Source organism: Equus quagga, chromosome 8 (genome assembly GCF_021613505.1).
Source record: "Equus quagga isolate Etosha38 chromosome 8, UCLA_HA_Equagga_1.0, whole genome shotgun sequence".
In the NCBI taxonomy this organism is placed as follows: Eukaryota; Metazoa; Chordata; class Mammalia; order Perissodactyla; family Equidae; genus Equus; species Equus quagga.
In genome coordinates this window covers 35,416,382-35,436,304 of record NC_060274.1, presented here as the reverse complement: position 1 = coordinate 35,436,304, position 19,923 = coordinate 35,416,382, and the positions used below count along the sequence as shown (strand labels likewise).

Genomic DNA, 19,923 nt, shown 5'->3' with positions numbered 1-19,923 from the left:
TTACCTACCACAAAGCTAAGGACAATCTTGGAACAGTTGGTGATAAAAACGTTGATTCCTTCTCCAGAATTCGAATTAGTACCTGGCTGAGTTCTTTATGAGATCAGGAGTATAGATAGATGTATTAATTACCATCTAGTCTACAGGTCACTTTAGAACAAACGATCAGTAATTGGAAAAGCTTTCAACTTCTAAGATAATTACTACTTGCTTCTATAAATGGTTACAATATAATAAGCATTATCTCAAATGTTATTAATCTGAGTATAAGGTGATCTCGCATTTTCCAGCAGAAATATCTGGGAAGAAAAAAAGTGGTTTTTTTTTTCCCCATCACTTGAACATATAAACTTATGGTGATAAAGATAAAAGTCAAATATCCACTTATAATATTTAGTTTCTTACTTGGATTATAGCTAGCAAGTTAAAAATTATATCAATACAAATATTTGTTGAGATATATTGCCTTTTTGTCCTTACATTTCACCAAAAATTTTGTTCCTACTCTTCACATGAATCTGAAACATCCTCTTAGAGCACCTTTCTGGGCCGTCTCAGGGGTTGAGTGTCTGTTTTTGGATCCCTGTCGGATGATGTCACTGGATATTTTATCTAAAGAGGCAATTATCCATTTACAAAATAAAAATAAAGCATTTTTTTCATTATTCTGTTATCCTATAAATGTGCAACATAAGCATAAACTGTAGAAAGTTTAGTCCCAAGTAATATTTACAAAATACGTGTTAAATTTCTTTATTTTCTTTCACAAGTGAGCTCCAAAACTGGCATTAATTGTGTTCATTTCAGTTTCATCTCACTTGGAGATCCTGGCCAAGTAGTATTTTTTGGTCACAGCAGAGTATTAGAAAAGCATCGTTTAGTATGAGAGGTTCCCAAGGACTGAAAGATAAGGCGACCCCTGTTTTCTGAGGAATAATTTTGGGAAAGAAAGCCTCACCTTATGTTCTGGCACTTTTTTTTTGAATTCTGCATGTTTTGTGTCTACAGCACAGTGCTATTTGCAAACACATTCTCCCATCTGTCATGTCACATTCATTTTAGACTTCTCTAATCTATCAACCCCTGGGGCGGAAAAAGAAACAAACTATTTGTAATGCACAAACTATTTGTCATTTATTTCAGCTGCCTATTTCCAAAATCTACTTGAGAAGACCTAAAATCAAATACACAAATGCAGTCAGACCATGAAAGAAAAATAGAAGTTCAAAACCACTAAGGAAAGCAGAAGAAAAAAAGGCCTGTGAATATCTAGTGAGAAGCACAGGGTCAGTTTTTATACTCAAATGTAAGAGAAAAATTTGGTGGAATTCATGATCTTCATTAACTGGTGCAACGAAGCACACCAAATTTTCAAATAGGGTGTGTCTTTCCCACCATATAATTGGAAAAGTACTTCAATGCATGAATCCTTTAGGAGAACAGTGAAATAAGGAGTGGACGTTGCCTTTAACATCCATTTTACAAAACGGAAGAAATGGTCTTTCAGCAAACCCATTTTATCCCACCACTGCATCAATGCTATGGGCATCATAACATTGAGTGTCATCCACAGATGGTGACCCTCAGCAGATACAGTCAGGCAGGTAACAGTTAGTGTCTAATGTGACAATAGGAGGATTTGAGGACAGACCTCCTTCCATCTCTCTAGTCATTCTGCCTTGAAGGCCCACTGCCAGGAGTTTCAAGCTGAACTTTCTGGATAAGCTAGAAAGATAGCTTGAGTGAGAAATTTCTGGTGAAAATTTGGAATGCAAATAGATTGTGCTGTTGATCACGGAAAAGAGCTATTTGTTTTGGACAACACAGTGAAGCAGTTCCATACGCTGCATATTATTAGGCTTTAGCCAAAGTTCTCGTTGATTTTCTTACACTGGGAATACAGAAGATAAGACAAGACAATGATTGCCTATTAATTGTGCGTGTGAAAGGCATGTTTCCTCTGATGGCGGCTTTGAGAAATCCAGGCTTATTAGAGCAAAGTGGAATGCAAACGAAGGGACAAGTCTTCATGCTTACTTGCCACGGATCTAATCCAAAATACTGAATCCCTATTAGCAAGGTTTGGTCACATGAGATTAAAATGTCATGTTGGAGCACCAAATCATCATAAACAAATGATTAATAGTAATGATAATATCTGTTCCATTTTCCCCCACAGATATAAGCCTTCCTGCAGACATTTCTCCCAAGCCCACCAGTTTTCTTCCTTCAATTGCTGAAATAAAGCTCCATAAGGCTGGAACATATCTTTGTCTTCTTGAGAAATTCTTCCCTGATGTTATTAAGATATATTGGAAAGAAAAGGATGGCAGTACAATTGTGGAATCCCAGGAGGGAACAACTGTGAAGACTAACGACACATACATGAAATTCAGCTGGCTGACCGTTACTGAAAATTCAATGGATAAAGAACACAAATGCATCGTCCAACATGAGAATAATAAAAGAGGCATTGACCAAGAGATTCCTTTTCCTTCAATAAAGAAAGGTAAGTGTATGTAAATATAAATATAACCCTCCAGAACACTTTTTTTTCAAAGCAGATACCCCACCTTTTCCGTCAAGTATTAATGAAAAGCAAACAAATATAAATCTTTCTTAAATGTCATTCCATTTATTGGTAACATAAATGTCCTTTTATTTCCCCACAGAGTAAAAATGATATAGACTTTGGAACATAAAAAAGAAAAAGAAAAATTTCCTTAACTTTTCTCAGCCTCATTTTAGGGTTTTGTCATCAAAAATATTAAGATCATGATGTCTTTTTAGGGTTGTTGATGGATTAAATGAAACAATATATGTGAAAACACCCTGCAACTCAGCATATAAGACATGCTCACAAAGATTCCCCGTTTGATATTATACTTGATCACCAAGTAAGAACAATTACATGTCTTTCAGGAATGTTCCACTCAGCAAGCAAAAAGTCGCTCTTGCTTTAATCTTGCTATACACAAAGTACAAGCCCAAAACAATGTTATTAGGCAATAAAATGGTGTTCATTTGAGATAACAGCTCAGCAAACAATTGAATAATTTGGCCTCTGAAGTTTTTTTATGGTCTTAGGTTTTTCAGATTTGCATTTTATATACCATCATAAGGTAAAATTTCGTAATTAAGGAATGGATAAGGCTTACGCGTACAAACATACTTTCATTTTACATAATGAATGTATTTCGTGCCATTGGTAAATGCAGCTCAACAAATATTTACTGCTGAACTGGCCAGTGCCAGGCCTGGAGGGGATGTGTGGACGCGGACACTGGGATGACTTACTGTCCAAGGAGGATGCACTATTGTAAGAGAATACATTCTTTTCCTAATCACTCAGGGTCACTCGTGATTCAGGCATGATGTCCAAAGGAGTCCCTTTGATGCAGATGCTGCGCATATTTAGACAGTGTGGGCTGAGGGCTGAGTGCCTTGGACCCGGCAGTGGTCCAGTAACTATCTAGACTCAGGACCTGAGGTCAACACACCAGACCAAATGCCCCAGGGCACTCATAAGAAGGAGCCAGTTTGTACTTTTCCCTGTGGTTAACAAGCCCTTGTGAAGCCGTGGGGAGCAAGCACAGAACAAAACATGTGAAGACCTTTGCTGTGTAGCAGTCTGAATTCTGAAGTCAGGCTTTACATTCTCAGATCCTTAGTGTCATCAGTGACCAGATTAGGTTCCAACACTTGCCCTGACTTTCTCCTGGGGCTGGGATGAAGAGCAAATGAAATAATGTCAGTGAAAACACAGCATGGATTTCTTTATTTTTGTATTTATTGTATTTTTAAATATCCTTTCTTAAAACTAACATAAAATTTAAAAAACAGCCCTAATTTACTATTTCTACAGCTAAGAAACAGATGGGAAGCAAATACACAGAGCATGAGTTTAATATAACCGCTGGGCTGATGTGTCACATTAGTACTTCAATCAGCGCATGGGAATAAGAGATTTTCATTTATGTTTTAATGAATAAGTCACCATTAAGGAAAAGAAAGAGACTTTTAAGACACGTTAAAGTCTGTTCTTGAAGATAGTTTAATATCTAAACATGATTATGCTAACATTTTCATTCTTGGAATTTGTCCCAAATCCTATACCTCAAACTCAGTTTTAGAGCCGCCAAAAAAAAAAGATCCAATTTAGTGCATAAAATTGCGTACCTGAAGCATTTCCATACAGACAAGAAAACATCTAGTGGAAAAAGGATAAACCAAAACAATCATTTCAACTCTGTTTTCTTCCATCCAACAGTCAGTTATCTAAATTTTTTTTTTTTAAAGATTGGCACCTTACCTAACAATGGTTGCCGATATTCTTTCTTTTCCTGCTTTTTCTACCCAAATCCCCCCAGTACCTAGTTTTATATTTTAGTTGTAGGTCCTTCTAGTTGTGGCATGTGGGACCCCTCCTCAGCATGGCCTGATGAGTGGTGCCATGCCTGCACCCAGGATCTGAACCAGCAAAACCCCGGGCCGCCGAAGCGGAGCGCGTGAACTTAACCACTTGGCCATGGGGCCAGCCCCCAAAAAAGATTTTTATTTTTGTATGTTTGCCTTCTTTTGTTTTTATATTGTAGATAAATCCCACCTCAGGTTGTCTATATTCAGGGAAGTATAAATATGGCTTGGCCTATCTTTCTATCTTTGGAAAGAATTGCACTGAAATGCTGAGCTCCTGTAATGAAAAGTTCATTTGTTCAGAATATTTAACATATCTGGAAGAGAAGATGTTTTTACTGTCCATAATGGAGGAATTACGTTGTTTCTCTATAGATTTTCTATTTCTATGGATTATTTTTACATGCTCTATCTCACTGAATCCGCCACAATGATCCTTTGGACGCTGGCTGTGCCGTCACTGGTATGACTCTCGGCAAGTCACTTATTCTCCCAAGCTTATTGCCTTGTTTGTAACAAGGAGTGCTCCAAACTACAACTCACTTCAGTGTGACTGGAACATTAAACAAGATAATGTGTGTTGCTTCCATTTAACATAGTGCCTGGCACGTTCATAACCACTCAACAGCTGTGAGCTTTTATTCATATCTTGTCACGTCCACAAACACCACAACTCCAGAAAAATCATGTGCATGAGTTGGGGATATTAGGATATGCATGCTCTGGAAAGCCATGCCTCATTCCTTTACCCTCATGGGAAATGTGTCTAAACCAAACTCTTTCAAATGTGAGATTTTGTAGGGGATTCTAAGATTTTATGACTTGATTTTGGTAGCAACTCTTCATGTCAGCAGCGTGTGGTGAAGACTGTAGAGTAGCCACATTTTCTGTGCATTTTTCCACTTGACAGGTGTTTCTCCATCACCTCCTTTGCAGCAGGCAGTGTGCTAGGAGCTGTGAGTACAGTCAGAAAATGAGATAGTCTTGGATATTTCCCTCCAGTTGTGATAAAGAAGAAAACAATGTGTTCTTCATGAGGGTCAACATCTTCACGAGCAGAAACACAATGCATGAATTAGATCTACTGAATTATACGGAGTCAGATGAACTACGCCTGGAATTGCAGGGCCCATATTTTTAATGACTCTTTCCTCTCTGCTGGCAGATTCTGTCTATCTATCTGTCTGTCTGTCTGACTGCCTATGTATCAGCACACGCACAGATACACACTGTCAAATTACGGATATGAACTGTTGACTAATATTTGCTCTCATTTCTTCTAGTGGTCGCTGCTTTTGATTCTACTAAAACTTGTGTGACAGACGAAATCTGTAAGTTTTTGTATATGTTTGCCTTTATGACATGCTATAGCATTTTTTTCCTCTGGAAAAATTTAACTTTTGAATTTCCCTAGTCTCAGGTAGTAAAACTAAAATGACTCATGTGACAGAATAGACTGGGTGATATTTTAATTCAATGCCTCATTTCCTGGGAGCATCTTAATCCAGTAAATGCTGGTTTGGGATGAGATGACCGTAAACTAGAGGGTGCAGTGGTACGCTCTGAATTCCTCCAACAATGGACTTCATTCATTTGTTCAACTTTTGTTGCTAATGATTGAGGAATGTGTGATATCAAGGTGCTTCTAGATTTTTAAAAAATCCTTGGTCCTTGCTAGAAGCTAATAACATGAACTGACACGTACTGAGAGCTTCCTATACAGAAGGCATTGTGCTGGGTTTTGCATGCAGTTTCTTGTTTAATTTGAATAATACTTCTAGGAGCTGGTACAGTAGTTTGTTTACCATTTTACAGATTAGGGCAAAGAGCTACAGTTAATTAAGTCTTTGCACCATGCCACACAACTAGATCTGGGGTTTCAACCTGGCCATCTGAATCAAGAGTTCATACACTGACTCAGCCCTCTCTTCTTCATCAGCAATATGGTCCTAGAGCTAGAAACCCCAAAGCCAAGGCTCTGAGACACGATGGACATGTGGTGGTGGGGGGTGGGTAATTACAGGGACTACACCATATCCCAGACTAGACTTGAATCCCAGTTCTTTCAATGATTAGTTGCATCAGTATAGGAAAATTACTTACATTTTCTGAGCCACAGATTCCTCATCTGCCAACCAAGAATAATTACACCTAACTCAGTTATTGAAGAGATAATGTTACCTATGTGCAATGACTAGCATAGGATATCTCATTTGGCTGTCACAGAATCACTGCTAATTTCTGGCTCTTTCTCCTTACATATGTACACAGAAAGTGACTAGAAGCATTGGCTCCAGCCTTGCTGATCTTTCCTTCATTTCCAATATCTAGGGGGCTCTGGACCTCAGCTAACACATTAGCTGATCAAAGGCAAGGAGTTGTGAGGACATCACCTCTGAGATCCCTTTCCACAGCAAGTGCTAATGATTCTGAAATTTTGACTCTATGAAAATAAGACATTTAAAAGGGGAATTTCCACAGGAAGAGACTTAGCATTGTGGTTCACTGAATACTCAGTCTGGCTCATCATCATTGTTGTTAATTACTTCTTACCATTATACATTTCTTGCAAAACTTCAAAGGATATTAAGTGCAATTTCATCCTCATAGCCACAATGAGGGACAGTTAGGAAGGACAAGTGAGTGAGCCATGACCTCCTAAAATTTCAGAGAATTTGGATTAACCACTCTCTTCCATTTCATATAATGCCTTCTTTACTCACACCTCCTACCGAACCCTCTGTGAACACCACCGAATTTCCGTAGACTGTACCCTTTGTAGGAATCTCACTGCATGCACAACATGTAGTGGCTCAAATGATTCTAAATCAGAATTCCACTTTATAATTATGCTTAGGATTTTGGTGTCTGGGGCATTTATTGCACTTGGAGATGCAGTATTACAGAGTACCTAAGAATGTGTTCTTTGAGGTTGCGTTGCTAAGATTAAAATCTGACTTCTAATAATAACTAAATGCATGATATCAGACAAACCACTTCTCTCTCTGGCTTCAGTTTATTTGTAAAATGGGAGTGACAATAATGATGTCATAGGCTATTGTAAAATGTAACAAGATTAAAGCTTTGCATGCAAAGCTCTCTGAACAAAAGTTTGACATTTGGTTAGTGGTTAATGAATATTAGTTATTATTATCAATTAGAGACACAGTGGGGATGAAGACATGCTAAAAGCTATTATCACAAATACTCTATTCCATTGGACACATTCGTTAAAAATGCAATCTTACGTTTTATATTTTGGAATAGTCTAAGTGAATTTAGCAGAGGTTGTTTGACATGACCTGTAAACTGCATTCTGAGTTGTCTTGTTGTCTGTGGTGGGGGTAGATGCTTACTTTTGGGTTTTGGTAGTATGAGGTGTCGCTGGAATGAAGGTTGTCAGAAATAGATAACTGTGACCACACTCCCATTAACAGGTCCCATCCTTTATAAAGAACAGTTGAAACTAATCAAATGACTCCTCTTAGCCCCCCTGCAGCTGCAGCTCACCAGCACCTCTGCCTATTACACCTACCTGCTCCTCCTCCTCAAGAGCGTGATCTACCTTGCCATCATCACCTTCTGTCTGTTTAGGAGAACGGCAGTCTGTGGCGATGGAAAGAGTTCTAACAGACGGTGGCGCAAAAAAGTCAACTTTTCTTCATCGTTTATTGTCCGTAAACGCATCTCCTGAGGATCTAGCTGGGCCTTCTCTCTGGGTTTGGGTTATTTCAGCTTACATGTGTCCTTTCTATTATGTTGTTATCGTATGGTGGTTTTTCAAACAACTAGGGAAACAGAAACTCTTACTGTGTAACAGCAATGAATTCTGCCATTACTCAGGGGAGGGACATAGGGTCGTCCTTTAGCACCACTCTCTCCATGATCTCCACCAGTTCCTTGAGCAACCTGCATAACAATGTCTTCCGAGTACAGACAGCATGCAGCTCTTGTCCTGTCCCTTAGGGCCATTTAACCAGATAATCAGCTAGGAGCCTTCCATTTTGCTCATTCTGACCCAAAATCTTTGCTACTTAAGTTCTGGACTTTGTTTTTCATAATAGGCACAATAAAAAAAAAAATCAAAAGTCTGCATTTGTCTCTGTGTACTTTAATTTGATGAAATCTAACGGAAAGTCCAAGGTAAGAAACAGTGTGACAGCTGAGCTATCAAATCCAGCGTTGGCTGTAATGATGGTCAATACCACAGTTCTAATTCTTTCCCTGCGATAATGGTCATGATGCTTTCTTTGGGGCACTGGCTCCAAGAGGAACCACAGTCACATGAAGGCACCCAGGTTACTTCTTTTTCAAAGGTCACCAGATTCAGACTCATTTGGTTTGGGACATTCTGATGGTGTCAGTATAACATCTAGCATAACTTGCACTGTGTGTGCTCAGCTCTACACTAGTGTTTCACAAGCACCGTGTTTCCTGGTCCTCACACTAACCCCGTGAAACCTGCACTCACACCAAGAGGCATCGCAGTGGAAGGGTTGCGCCCCTCAACTCCGAAACTTGAGTGCCTGGGTTTGAATCCCGGGTCTAGCATTAGCATCTGTGTGACCTCAGGCAAGCTATTTGGACTCTCTGTGCCATAACTTCCTCATCTGTAAAATGGAGTTACAGCGCCCTGTCTCCTGGATTACATGAGCTACTAATGCCTGGTACTTGCAAGTCCTCAATAGCATTAGCATCCACTGTTGGCAGTTCTACTTTTGAGTAGTAGATTCTACCAACACAGAAACACGCACAGTCATCTGTAATCTTATTTCCCCACAGAAAGGTTAGATGTGGATGGAACAGGGACTGTGAGCTTCTACTTTGTACCAGGCAACCCCGTTAATCCTCTAGGAGCCCCCAGAGGTAAGTACAATTATATTCCACATTGTAGATATTGGAGAGATGAAGTTTTCTGCTCAAGGTCACTATTTTCTAAATAGTAGTCATTAAAGCCAGGTCTCTCTGAACTCAGAGCCAGTATTTTTATATACTCTATCAGGTGGCTTTCCCTTCAACCACTGTCAACTGGGAAAAACAAAACAAAACAAAACAAAACAAAACCTGCACAGCTTCTCTACTAAAGGCATCCTCCAAGGAGTCAGTGAGAATTTTCTTAAGGACCCGTGGGTGCATCTGTGTTTTCTCCTCATGTACATACTCTGTTATTACCTTTATTGCTCCCTTTGTTGTCAACACTATGGAAATCCTACTTTATTCTGTGACCGTGTGTCCTAGATTTGCAACTGCTCTTTTGGGGGCTGCTAATGAAATGGACTGAGAGTCTCAGGCAGAGCAGGCCTGTTGGTGGTGCTCTCTGGGTGCACCATTTGGACACCCCAGCTCCTCCCCTAGATGGAATGGGCCCGGAGATCCTCAGAATCACCTGTGGAAGCCTCTGGTAGGTCTAGGTGCATTTCTGATTTAGGAAGTAGATTATACATCCTTTTTGGTTGTGTGTTTTCCCCCACAGCACGACTGCCATGTGGTGTGGTGGGAGAAATACTGGCCCAGAGGTCACACCTCTCACCCCCTAATTACAGCCTCCGCTCCTTGATCTTCCTCTAACTAGCTGTGTCATTTGTTCATGACCATGTCACATTGTCTAAGTTTGCCTAGCTTTAGAAGAAAGTGTTCAAATTAAATAATTTCAGTTGCTAGTGACATTTACAAATTCAATGGTTACCATCCTAATGAAGTAATAATAGCAAATGCTGGTATGGTATTACTGGGACTGGCCTAAGTACAGGGTTACTTATTTAAGTCTCACAAGAACCCTATGAAATATGTACAATTATCTCTGTTTTACAGATGGGGAAACAGGCAGAGAGGGGTGAAGAAGTCCCCTTAGTTAGACAGCTGATAAGAAGCAGAGCTGGGATTTGAACCCAGCAGCCTGATTGCAGGAGCTCTGCTCTTAACTTCCACATTATTTGCTCCTAGAGTATAAACAGGTCACTTTAGTTTCAATTAAAACAGGAAAATTTCCCTTCTTAGTAGGTTAAGGGCTGGTGGAGAGAACTTCCTCTTTGCCTGTCCACACCTCCTCTCCTTGCTCATATGCTGTTGGGACAATTCGAGGATCATAGTCAACCTGCCACATGAGTTTTCGTCCTGGAAAGACTTTTATACGCTGACCTCCACCCACCCATAGGACTTCTGTGATTGAAGTCCACGGCACTGTGTTGGATAAAATGAATACCAGAACAACAGGTTGCATCCACAGGTGTGCAATGGAAAAACCAGGCAAAGATTTACACAATTCCACATAAAAACACTCGTGTCTCAATAGTCTTTATAGAGCAAGAGTCTCCATCCACTTCTCAACTGTAACAGAGGGGAACCTCAAGGCAGTCATTCTGAAAATGTCCCCATTATGAATTCTCTCTACTGTTTTGGAATTCTTTTCCTCAGAGACTTCATTTTTGAAGGCTTTCTGTCAATGAAGCAGGTCACAATTAAGTAATAACTGACTTTCCCCTTTATGTTAATCAAAGAACTCTATAACTGCCAATTAGAAATTCTGAGTAATAAAAGATAACCAGAGATACTACACCAAAATGACACAATTCACCCAAAAGACCAGAAACACCATTTTCGTTAGCCATGAAATTTTATCCGGGTAAATGTGTGGTCTCTGTCAAGTTCTGTTAGACTTTTTTTTATTTGTTTGCTATCTTTTGTTTTGTATGAATAATGGCAAGTCCCTACCACTAAGTGAGCATCAGGAATTCTGCTGGGCAGTTTGCATGCTTTATGTCTAATGCTCTCACTGTACCACATACGGGTACCATGCTCATCTCACTGATGAGAAGACTAGGTCCCGGAGAGGCTAAGAAATACTCACAAGGTTAAGCATAGAGTAGTGCCCGAGTCCACGTGACTCCAGGTCTGCCTGACTTAGGACCTGCTGCTCTATCCGTTATCCCAGCGCCTCTCCTCTTGGAAGCCTTTAAAAACCACTGAGGCCCAGACTTCATCACAGGCCAGGCACTGGACTTTAAAAAATATCCTTCAGTAGTTCTAATGTGCTCCAGGGTGGAGGCCAGCAAGTGACTGAAAGAGCTCCTGAGCGCCAGCGCTGCTGTCCTAGATCGCACGCAATGAGGAGCCGTCACCAGGCCCATGGTACAAGGAAGAACGTGCTGCAGCCTGGAAAGTGTTCTCGTCATTCCATCCATCGATTTCCTAAGGAAACAAAAGGTATGAACTAAGATTTCTGTGCAAGGGTGTTCACTCAGTGCAGCATCGTTTGTAGCATCCGCAAATTAAAGCAAACGCCAATAAGAAACTATGAAATAAACTACAAAATGTCACGTTATTGTCTGCTATGCATCTTCAAAGAATGTAGCTTGTTTAACGAAATAGAAAATTAACCAGAAGGTGTTGCTGAAAAAATAATATGCATAGCATGACGCTATAAAACTTGTTAGATAATACCTTTTGGTTCAAAAATTCAAACACTCTAAAAAATGCATTAAAGGATCTTGCTTTAACTACTGTCTCTACCTCCTGACCTCTTACTCGTTTCTTGTGCACCCTTCCAGCATTTATATATGCAAATATGAATGTACATATATAAATATATATGCCTGTATGTATAGTCTCATTTTATCTCTTCTTACACAGAGGTAGTAAACGATATACATTATTCTGTGCTTCTCCTTTCCCTTAAACATCCTAGAGCTCTTTTCATGTCAGTGCAGAGGGACACTTAGAGGCTGCATGCCATTTCACTGGTGAATGTCAACACTTTAATACAGTCGGTTTCCTGTGAAACTCATTTCCAACCTTTTGCTCTTGTAAGGAATGATGAAACTATAATAATGTTTTCTGTCACTGTGAAGGAGTGTACTGGTCATTTTGATAGATATTGCCAACTCGCCCACGACAGAGAGAGCACTGTGCTGTATTTCTGTCAACGTGTCAGTGAATGCCTAGAGTGTGCCTCAGGACTTTCTAATCTGACAGGTGAAAAATAGTGTCTCATCATGGTTGTAATTTGCTTTCTCTTGCTGTGAGCGAAGCTAAGCATCTTTTCATATATTGAAAGTTTATATTTCTTTTTCTGTGAAATATTTGATCATTTATTTTGACTATTTTTTCTATTGAGAAATAATACCAACATGTACTACACTCATTTATATGTATCCTGTTTTCTACAATCATAGGCATAAAACAACATGTTCAATGTATGCTAGGAGAGTGAAAAAATGATAAGAGAGTGTAGATTTGTCTATTTTCTCTAACTAATCTTTTCAAAGTAAAAATTTTCATATATTAAAAACAAAGACTGTCTCATTTGAAATTGGGAAAAGTTTTTTGTTTATTTCTTGACAATCAGCCTCAGTTTCTGTGAAACACTTTTTTGGGAAACTAAGTAGCGGTTCCCATTTGGAAACAAAATAAGACCCATCAGATCCAAGAAAGGTTAAATTTAATTAGATCTACTCCTCGATCCCCATGAATCTGATCAGATTCTCTAGGCCCAATCCCTGGCCCTCTCCTTAGAGACCTGGAACTGTATCTACGCTGGGAAAGAGTAGAAGCAAAGAGGAGAAACATGCAAATCATTGGAGCTTTGTGCAGGTGACGTCACTGTCAGGCACTACTAGGCAGTGTCTCCCGTGGCTTCCAACTTCTGAGCAACTTCCTTCCGCACTGGGCCTGGGCTGCCCTGAACGAGGCGGCACAGAGAGGGAGGGCACAGGTGGTGGAGGGGACAGCCTGGGTGGTGGGAGGGGGCTGGTGTGGCTACTGGTGTGTTATTTTCTCAGGCTTTTTTGTGTACATGCTCTGTCAAATGTGGTTGATTCGTGGAAAATGCTCAAACTCAAACCGACCCCTACTGGTTGGGGTTTTGTAAGCAGTAGGTAGGGTGTCATAAGATAAATTAAGGACAGTTAAACCGCAACCAACCTTGCTCACTTTCAAAAGGTCACAGCTAATGGGAGGAAAATATCCACTTACACACACATGCGATTGCTGTCCAACATACTCTTAGGCTGTGGTCGGGGGTTCCCTGCTTTTTATATACAGAGTTACTCCAATTAGCCACAGTGTGAGTTGGGAATCTGATGCCCAGGGCTGTTCAGATGCTGCATCTCAGTCCACTCTCATGACCCTGTTCTGAAGGAAAGAGCAGACAGGACATCATGGAGTACTAAGGTCATCCTAGCCAGCCACCAAGTATCCAAGCTCTTCCATGGTATTCGATTTACTGAGGCTAGTACCTTGGTTTCATTTTCTCAGTGTAGACAGGGTGTCACAGATCTGTGCTTCTGAACCCGGTCGCATGGATGGACTGTAGATGTGGGCAATAGTGATGTGCTGTTTCCCTCACAAGAACACAGAGACACAGAGGCCCTGAGTCCAACTGTGTAATTGTCATTTACTGAATCATATGGGTCCCTCTAACGAGTCAGAGTCAACCTGAGTAAGGCTCAATAGGGGATATTAACATCAGATAAAAGTGAGATTTGGCTCAATTAGAAGAGGGCTGTTCAGCAATGAGAGCTTAAAGAGCAATTTTCCCCACTGCCACCCATCTAAGCATGGTAGAGAGCGGGTGCCCAGGCCCACGGACTCAATCTGCCCGTCCAAGAGGAAGTGGAGCTCTATCGTTGAGATCGATGCTTTAGGCTTTCATAGTCTGACCTCACGGAACATTCAAATCTTACACTCCATTCTTCTTGGTCTGTGCTCTGAGAGCCGACTTCCGGGTGAGCCTTGGCTTCCTCTGAGGGTTGGCTGCATCTGCTGGTTGAGCCCAGCATGTCTGGAGGAGAGATCTTTCTCAGGTTAAGTTAATACACTGACGTCTTGCTTAGGCATCATCTGTGGGCCTGGGCACCCACTCTCTTGGTGTATATGCGACTCCATCCTGAGACAGGACATTCTCACTGCGGTAACGCCATTGAGTTCCTGAGGTTTCAGTCCCACAGCAGACCCTGGAGCTGTTCTTTATCCCTCTCTCCTCCATAGGAAGCTCTTCTGGTTAGGACCCAGCCTCCCAGTGAACCTCCCAGTTGCGTTTCTGTCATTTGGCCCATTCTTACAACAAGCACACATGGAGTTAATGTGATCTGCATAAATGGCCACTTTCCACCCAAACCAGGACCATTCCCACTATACACAATTGAGTTTTTCTTGAATCAATCAATGAATAATGAAGGAAAACTAAGAGACAAGCTGCCTGCTTGTGAAGCATCGAGGTGAATATTCATGTTACAAAAAATAGCTCACCATATGATTTTGTTCATTTAAATACAAATTAGTTAAACATAAAGGGAAAATGATGGTAATGATTTCATAGTGTGGGTTCAAAGTAGGAGTACTCAGACTATTTCAGAACTGTACTCCACAGAGAAAGATACTATTTCATGATAAAAGTAACACAAATGTCTGGTGAACTTTTATAGGCATTCACAATTCCTCCTTTTCTCCCTTTCCGAATTCCAACACTTCTGGCTAAAGACATAAGGCAGAACAAGAAAAATAAAACTAATCATTTTGATATATTAGATTTTGTTATTTTAAAATTGTATAAAGAGCACATACGCATGATTTAAAAAACACAAGTGAAATACATGGTATTAAAAAAGAAATACAAAAGAAATCTGAGACATGAAACAAAAATTCCATTCTATGAATCAAAACAAAAAGACATCTTGCTTCCTAAAACAGTGTTATTCCAATTTATTAAGAACTCTTGACTAGGAATGCAGCACAAGCCTTCTCTTCAGCTCTCCCTTAACAGATCAGACTCGGTCTCACTGAATACAAGACAGCGGATCATTCTATCATCTTACCAGCCACAGGCAGGCCACTGGATGTAGACAGATGTGGGACAGTGTCTGTGAGGTATTACAATAAATAAATTCTCTATTAGCAGTTCAAAGAAGTCAGCAGCGGACGTCACCATTTCAAACTTCAATAGGCAGACCCCATCTCTAGTTGTTTTTTTTTCCTCCACTAAATTTCAGTGAGGGTTTTCACACTAGAAAAGAGAGAACACAAAATATTTGAGACGAACTCTAAAGGCAAAATCCTACATTTGCCTTGTTTTTATAACAACCTCTGTGTCCTGAAGATGAGCTGTGTTACAGACACTTGAAGGACCCTGGGTGTGGCCACACAAGAATTTATTTAAGGTGTTTCAGAAGAGGATCTGCTATTCACATGCCCACACTGTTGCTTCACGTCCAACCACTGCTGTGGAAAGAACGGGCCACAGTATGTGGGTGCTTCTGCTGCAGGCACAGGGCCTCCACCCACCACGACTCCGGCCGTCTCTGCTTCTCCACGACTCCGAGTCCATCCACGACCACTCCCTTCTGTGACTAAACAATCAGGCAGAGTCGCTGCTGCTACAGTTGACTTCAGTTTATTTGCTTGTGTCTCTGAGGATGAACTATTTCCTGTGATGACCTGAAAGGACTCAACCACGTGCCCACGTTGAGGCACAGCATGAACTTCTGCTCTGATGATCACGTCCTTCATCTCTGAGGCTCCAGAGCACTTGAGAGACATCCCAGTGCAGGGCTGGAGCGGACCCTGGATCCAAACTGGGCGGGCCTGAGTCCCGGCTCTGACACTTGTTCCCTGTGTGGCCTTGGACAAGTTACTCACCCACTCTAGTCCCATTTGCCTCAGGTGTAAATGGAGACAATAACAGGACCACATCTCATAGGACTGCGACCCTCACAGCTCACTAAGTTAGGGTTTGTGGATAAACAACATCTGACATGGAGACATTCTGACTAAGTCAACAATAATGAACTCAGGCTCCTCCTTTAAAAGTTTGAGACACTGAGGTATTTTTCACACTTCACAAATTTGTATCTAAGCAGGAAATGTTAAGAAATATGACATTAACAAAATATGACTGATAAATTCATGTAAATAGGACAAATCTGGCTACTCACTCACACGCATATTCTTCGAATTTTACTTGGAATCTACTCAAAGAAAATGCTCCATGTTTAACTACGTTGTTGTTACAGTTTCACCTTCAAAGACTTACCTTCACAAATGTAGCTCTCATAGTTCTACAAGTGGCTTTTCACTGTCCTGCTTTTCTTCAGATCCTCCATGGTAGGGAAGGGGAAGGAGAAAAAGCATCGCATTCCATTCAAGTAAGAAACAATTTCTTCAGTATTACAACATAGATACATAACATTTCAAATGAGAGAGACGCATGTTTCATCCACAAGAGATTTACGCTAACAAAAATGAGACAGTAAAATAGAGCTTTACTTTATCTCTTGTAGGAGGAAAGCCTTTCACATAGCATCTATCACTACCACTATTCTGTCAAAATGGTTTTCCTGATGCACTTCTACAAATACTCACGTAGACCAAGAATTATTATCCACTGCTATTCCTGCTCCAACACTTTGCTGACAAGCTTGCGTATGTTTTTCAATTGCAAATAGCTTTGAGTTTTGGTACAAATAATTTAATCTACGTATTTTCAAAATGAGTGTCCCCAGTGAGTGAGAGAGCTCTGACGGCTGCCTGATGCCCAGGGCGATGCCTCCTGAGCCTCATCTTGTTCCTTCATTTGACCCAGTCATTCCATCTTTGAATTATTTCCGTAGGATATATCCCTGAAGAAATAATACTTGTTTTCCATTATGTAGATTTTATTTCTAAAAATTACCAATAAAAGCTAAATGTCTGAGAGTAGAAGAAAAGTTAGATAATTATTATATTGCCATGAAATATCTTACATCCACTTAAAATTATATTTATAGTTTATAAGAATGTGGAAAATGCATATGTGATAAAGTAAAAGCAAATACATAAATAAAACTATACGTCCTGTAAGACGATAGCTAACGAAGATTAAAAAAACTAAACATGAATGTTCAAATGAGAAACTAGAAGAAAATAACGAGCCAACTCACATATATTTCTGGAGATTCCAAAATTTCTACAATCAACTAAAACTGACCTTTCAAATTGTAGACGGCGTATAAATAATACGGGCGGTGTGACCACAATTGTGTTAATTACAAACACAAACTAGAAGGAAAGAAACTAAACTGTCACACTGATGTTGCTGAGTCGTGTGAAGGACAGGGGATCTTTATTTTTGTCTTTCCACATTTGTATAAAAAGCTTGTGTTACTCTCACAATCAGGGAAGGGGAATAAAAAGAAGCAGTGAGAAGACCGAGGCAGCAGGTCAGGGATGTGACCTCCTCACCCTCAGAAGCAGCCTGCCTCCCGTGCTGTCCTCGTGTCAGAGAACACACTTCAAGAGGGACGTGTTTTCTTCTGAGAATGTCTACCTGGATTACAGCAAAGAACAAACCTGCTACAGGAGAAATAACAGCCGAGGATCCTAAGAGAAGATCGTGTCCCACATCTTAACCTCATCAACGTCCCACAGTTCAGGCTACGTTTGTGGTGAAATAAGCAGAGAAAGATATAGCGTTGGAAGGCTGCACTTTCCAGCCATTAAACTGCAGTAAATTGTAGAGACACTGGGGTGGTTTAACCACCTTCTCCCTTTGAAAGGAGTCTGAGGAAGACGGTCAGACCAAGTCTTCCTGCTTCTGGGCTCCCTTTCCACCTGTCAGGCTAACGGCATGGCAGCTGCAACGACCTGACATATCTTGGAATTATTTGTGAGTCCTAAGTAAAGCCAAACTTTTAATTAAAACTTAATAATAGGTATGCGTTACATAACATAAATGTGAATGCCAGCAAGGCCTTCTGGCTCTGGGCAAGCGAGGAGGTCAGTAAACTCTCTTTTGGAAAAGCAATTATAAAACTGGACTAGATGATCTAAACTAACCGTTTAGCACTCAGGAAATGAGCACAGGCACAGAACAATCTGAGAAGTGCTTATGCTTGAAAAACTGCAGAATTCAGGCAACAACAGTGGTGTTCTTGCATGGAGTTGCCCCCATTCCTTTCCTACTTCCCAACACCCAGCTTGATGGGCATGACGGTTCTTCCCATTTAGCGCAGTCCATGAGGACAGGCAGAAAAATTACACAGTTGAAGGGAGCTCACTTGATGTGGGTTGGGGAGTGCTGTGATGGTGAACTGACAAACTCAGTCGTGCAAATGTGAGGGACCAGAGGCTCTGTCACTTTGAAGTTGTGGTCATGGCTGCAGTAGGCATATGCTTGGCTGAAGCTGTGTGCATGCTCAGCAGAGACCCAAAGAGCCTGAGCTAGCCAAACACTTGTGGTCAACCCTGAGGCTGTGAGCCTATGCAGAGAAGATGTGAAAGGACTCAGCGAAACTTACAAGCTGGGGAAGACTCCAAATGGCCTGCACTTTGAATGTGCTACCCAATTCATACACATATCCACCTGGCAGAGGATGGAAGGCTTAATCAGGGGGCTTGAGCACAATGTTCTTCCAATCACTTGGCTACCACTAAGCTATGTAGCCCCAGGGGTGCCCACTAGGAAGTTAGGCTTAAAAATAAGAGAATTAAAAAGAAAATTCCAAGAAGAGATACCAGCCGACATACACCACAGGGGACATAATTTCACAGATTTAGTTCAGGTCATTTTCTAAGCAAACAAACAGCAAAAGCAGCAACCGTATGGGGGAAAAGTCAGAATCTAGAGTTGCTGCAATGTATTTTCAATAAAATAGTTTTTAATAAAAAATTAGAAGACTGTCAAACAATTAGAGAAGTGTGACTAAACTTAGGAGAAAAATCAAAACACAAACCACAATTCAATACAAACTGTCTCTGAGTGTATCCACATATTTTTTTTTAGCCAGACTTCAAGAAAGCTATAATAAATATATTCAAAGAAATAAAGAGAACAATGCTGAAAGTATGCAACATTAAATCAACAAGTATGGATGCCCAAGAAGGAGACAATTACAAAATAAAAAGTTTAAAAAAATAAAAGCAAGAGTAGAAAATCATAAAGATGGAAGTGAAATATTGACTCGAGGGGATTAAGAGAATACCCAAGTTGGCAGAAGACATAGTCTGCAAACTTGTAGATAGAGTAATAGCAATTATCTAATCTGTATAACAGAGAGAGAACAGACTGAAGAAAAAGTGAACAGAGCTCAGAGACGTATGAGATAACACAAGCATACTAATATACGTGTAATAAGACTCCCAGAAAAAGAGAAGAGGGAATTATGAGGAGAAGTGCTTGAAGAAATAATGGCCCCAAATCCCCAAATTTGTTAAGAAATATTAATCTACACTTCTAATAAGCTAACAAAGCACTGATTAGGATAGATGCAAGAGATCCACTTGTAGACACATCGTAGTGAACCTGCTGAAGACCAAGAAATGCATGAAAACACAATACTTCAAAATTTATAAGGTGTCACTAAAGTACTGCCTAGGGGAAAATTTATGGCTTTGAATGTCTATATTGAAAAAGATGAAAGATCAAAAATCTCTCATGAAAAAGAATAGCAAGCTAAACCCAGCCCAAGCAGAATAAAAGACATAATAAAAATGGAATGGAAATAATTGAAATTGAAAACAGAAAACATGAAAGAAAAA

At 40.3% G+C, this 19,923-nt stretch overlaps 1 gene segment (V, D, J or C); it reads left to right on the top strand.

The window, feature by feature from the left end:
* The window catches only part of LOC124243863 (T-cell receptor gamma chain C region C7.5-like), a 61,725-nt gene extending 53,247 nt beyond the window's left edge, over nt 1-8,478 (top strand). Inside the window, 3 exon segments of the C gene segment in view lie at nt 2,180-2,509; nt 5,700-5,747; nt 7,905-8,478. Of these exon segments, the coding sequence occupies nt 2,180-2,509; nt 5,700-5,747; nt 7,905-8,110 (584 nt within the window).
* The last annotated feature ends 11,445 nt before the right edge of the window (nt 8,479-19,923 follow it).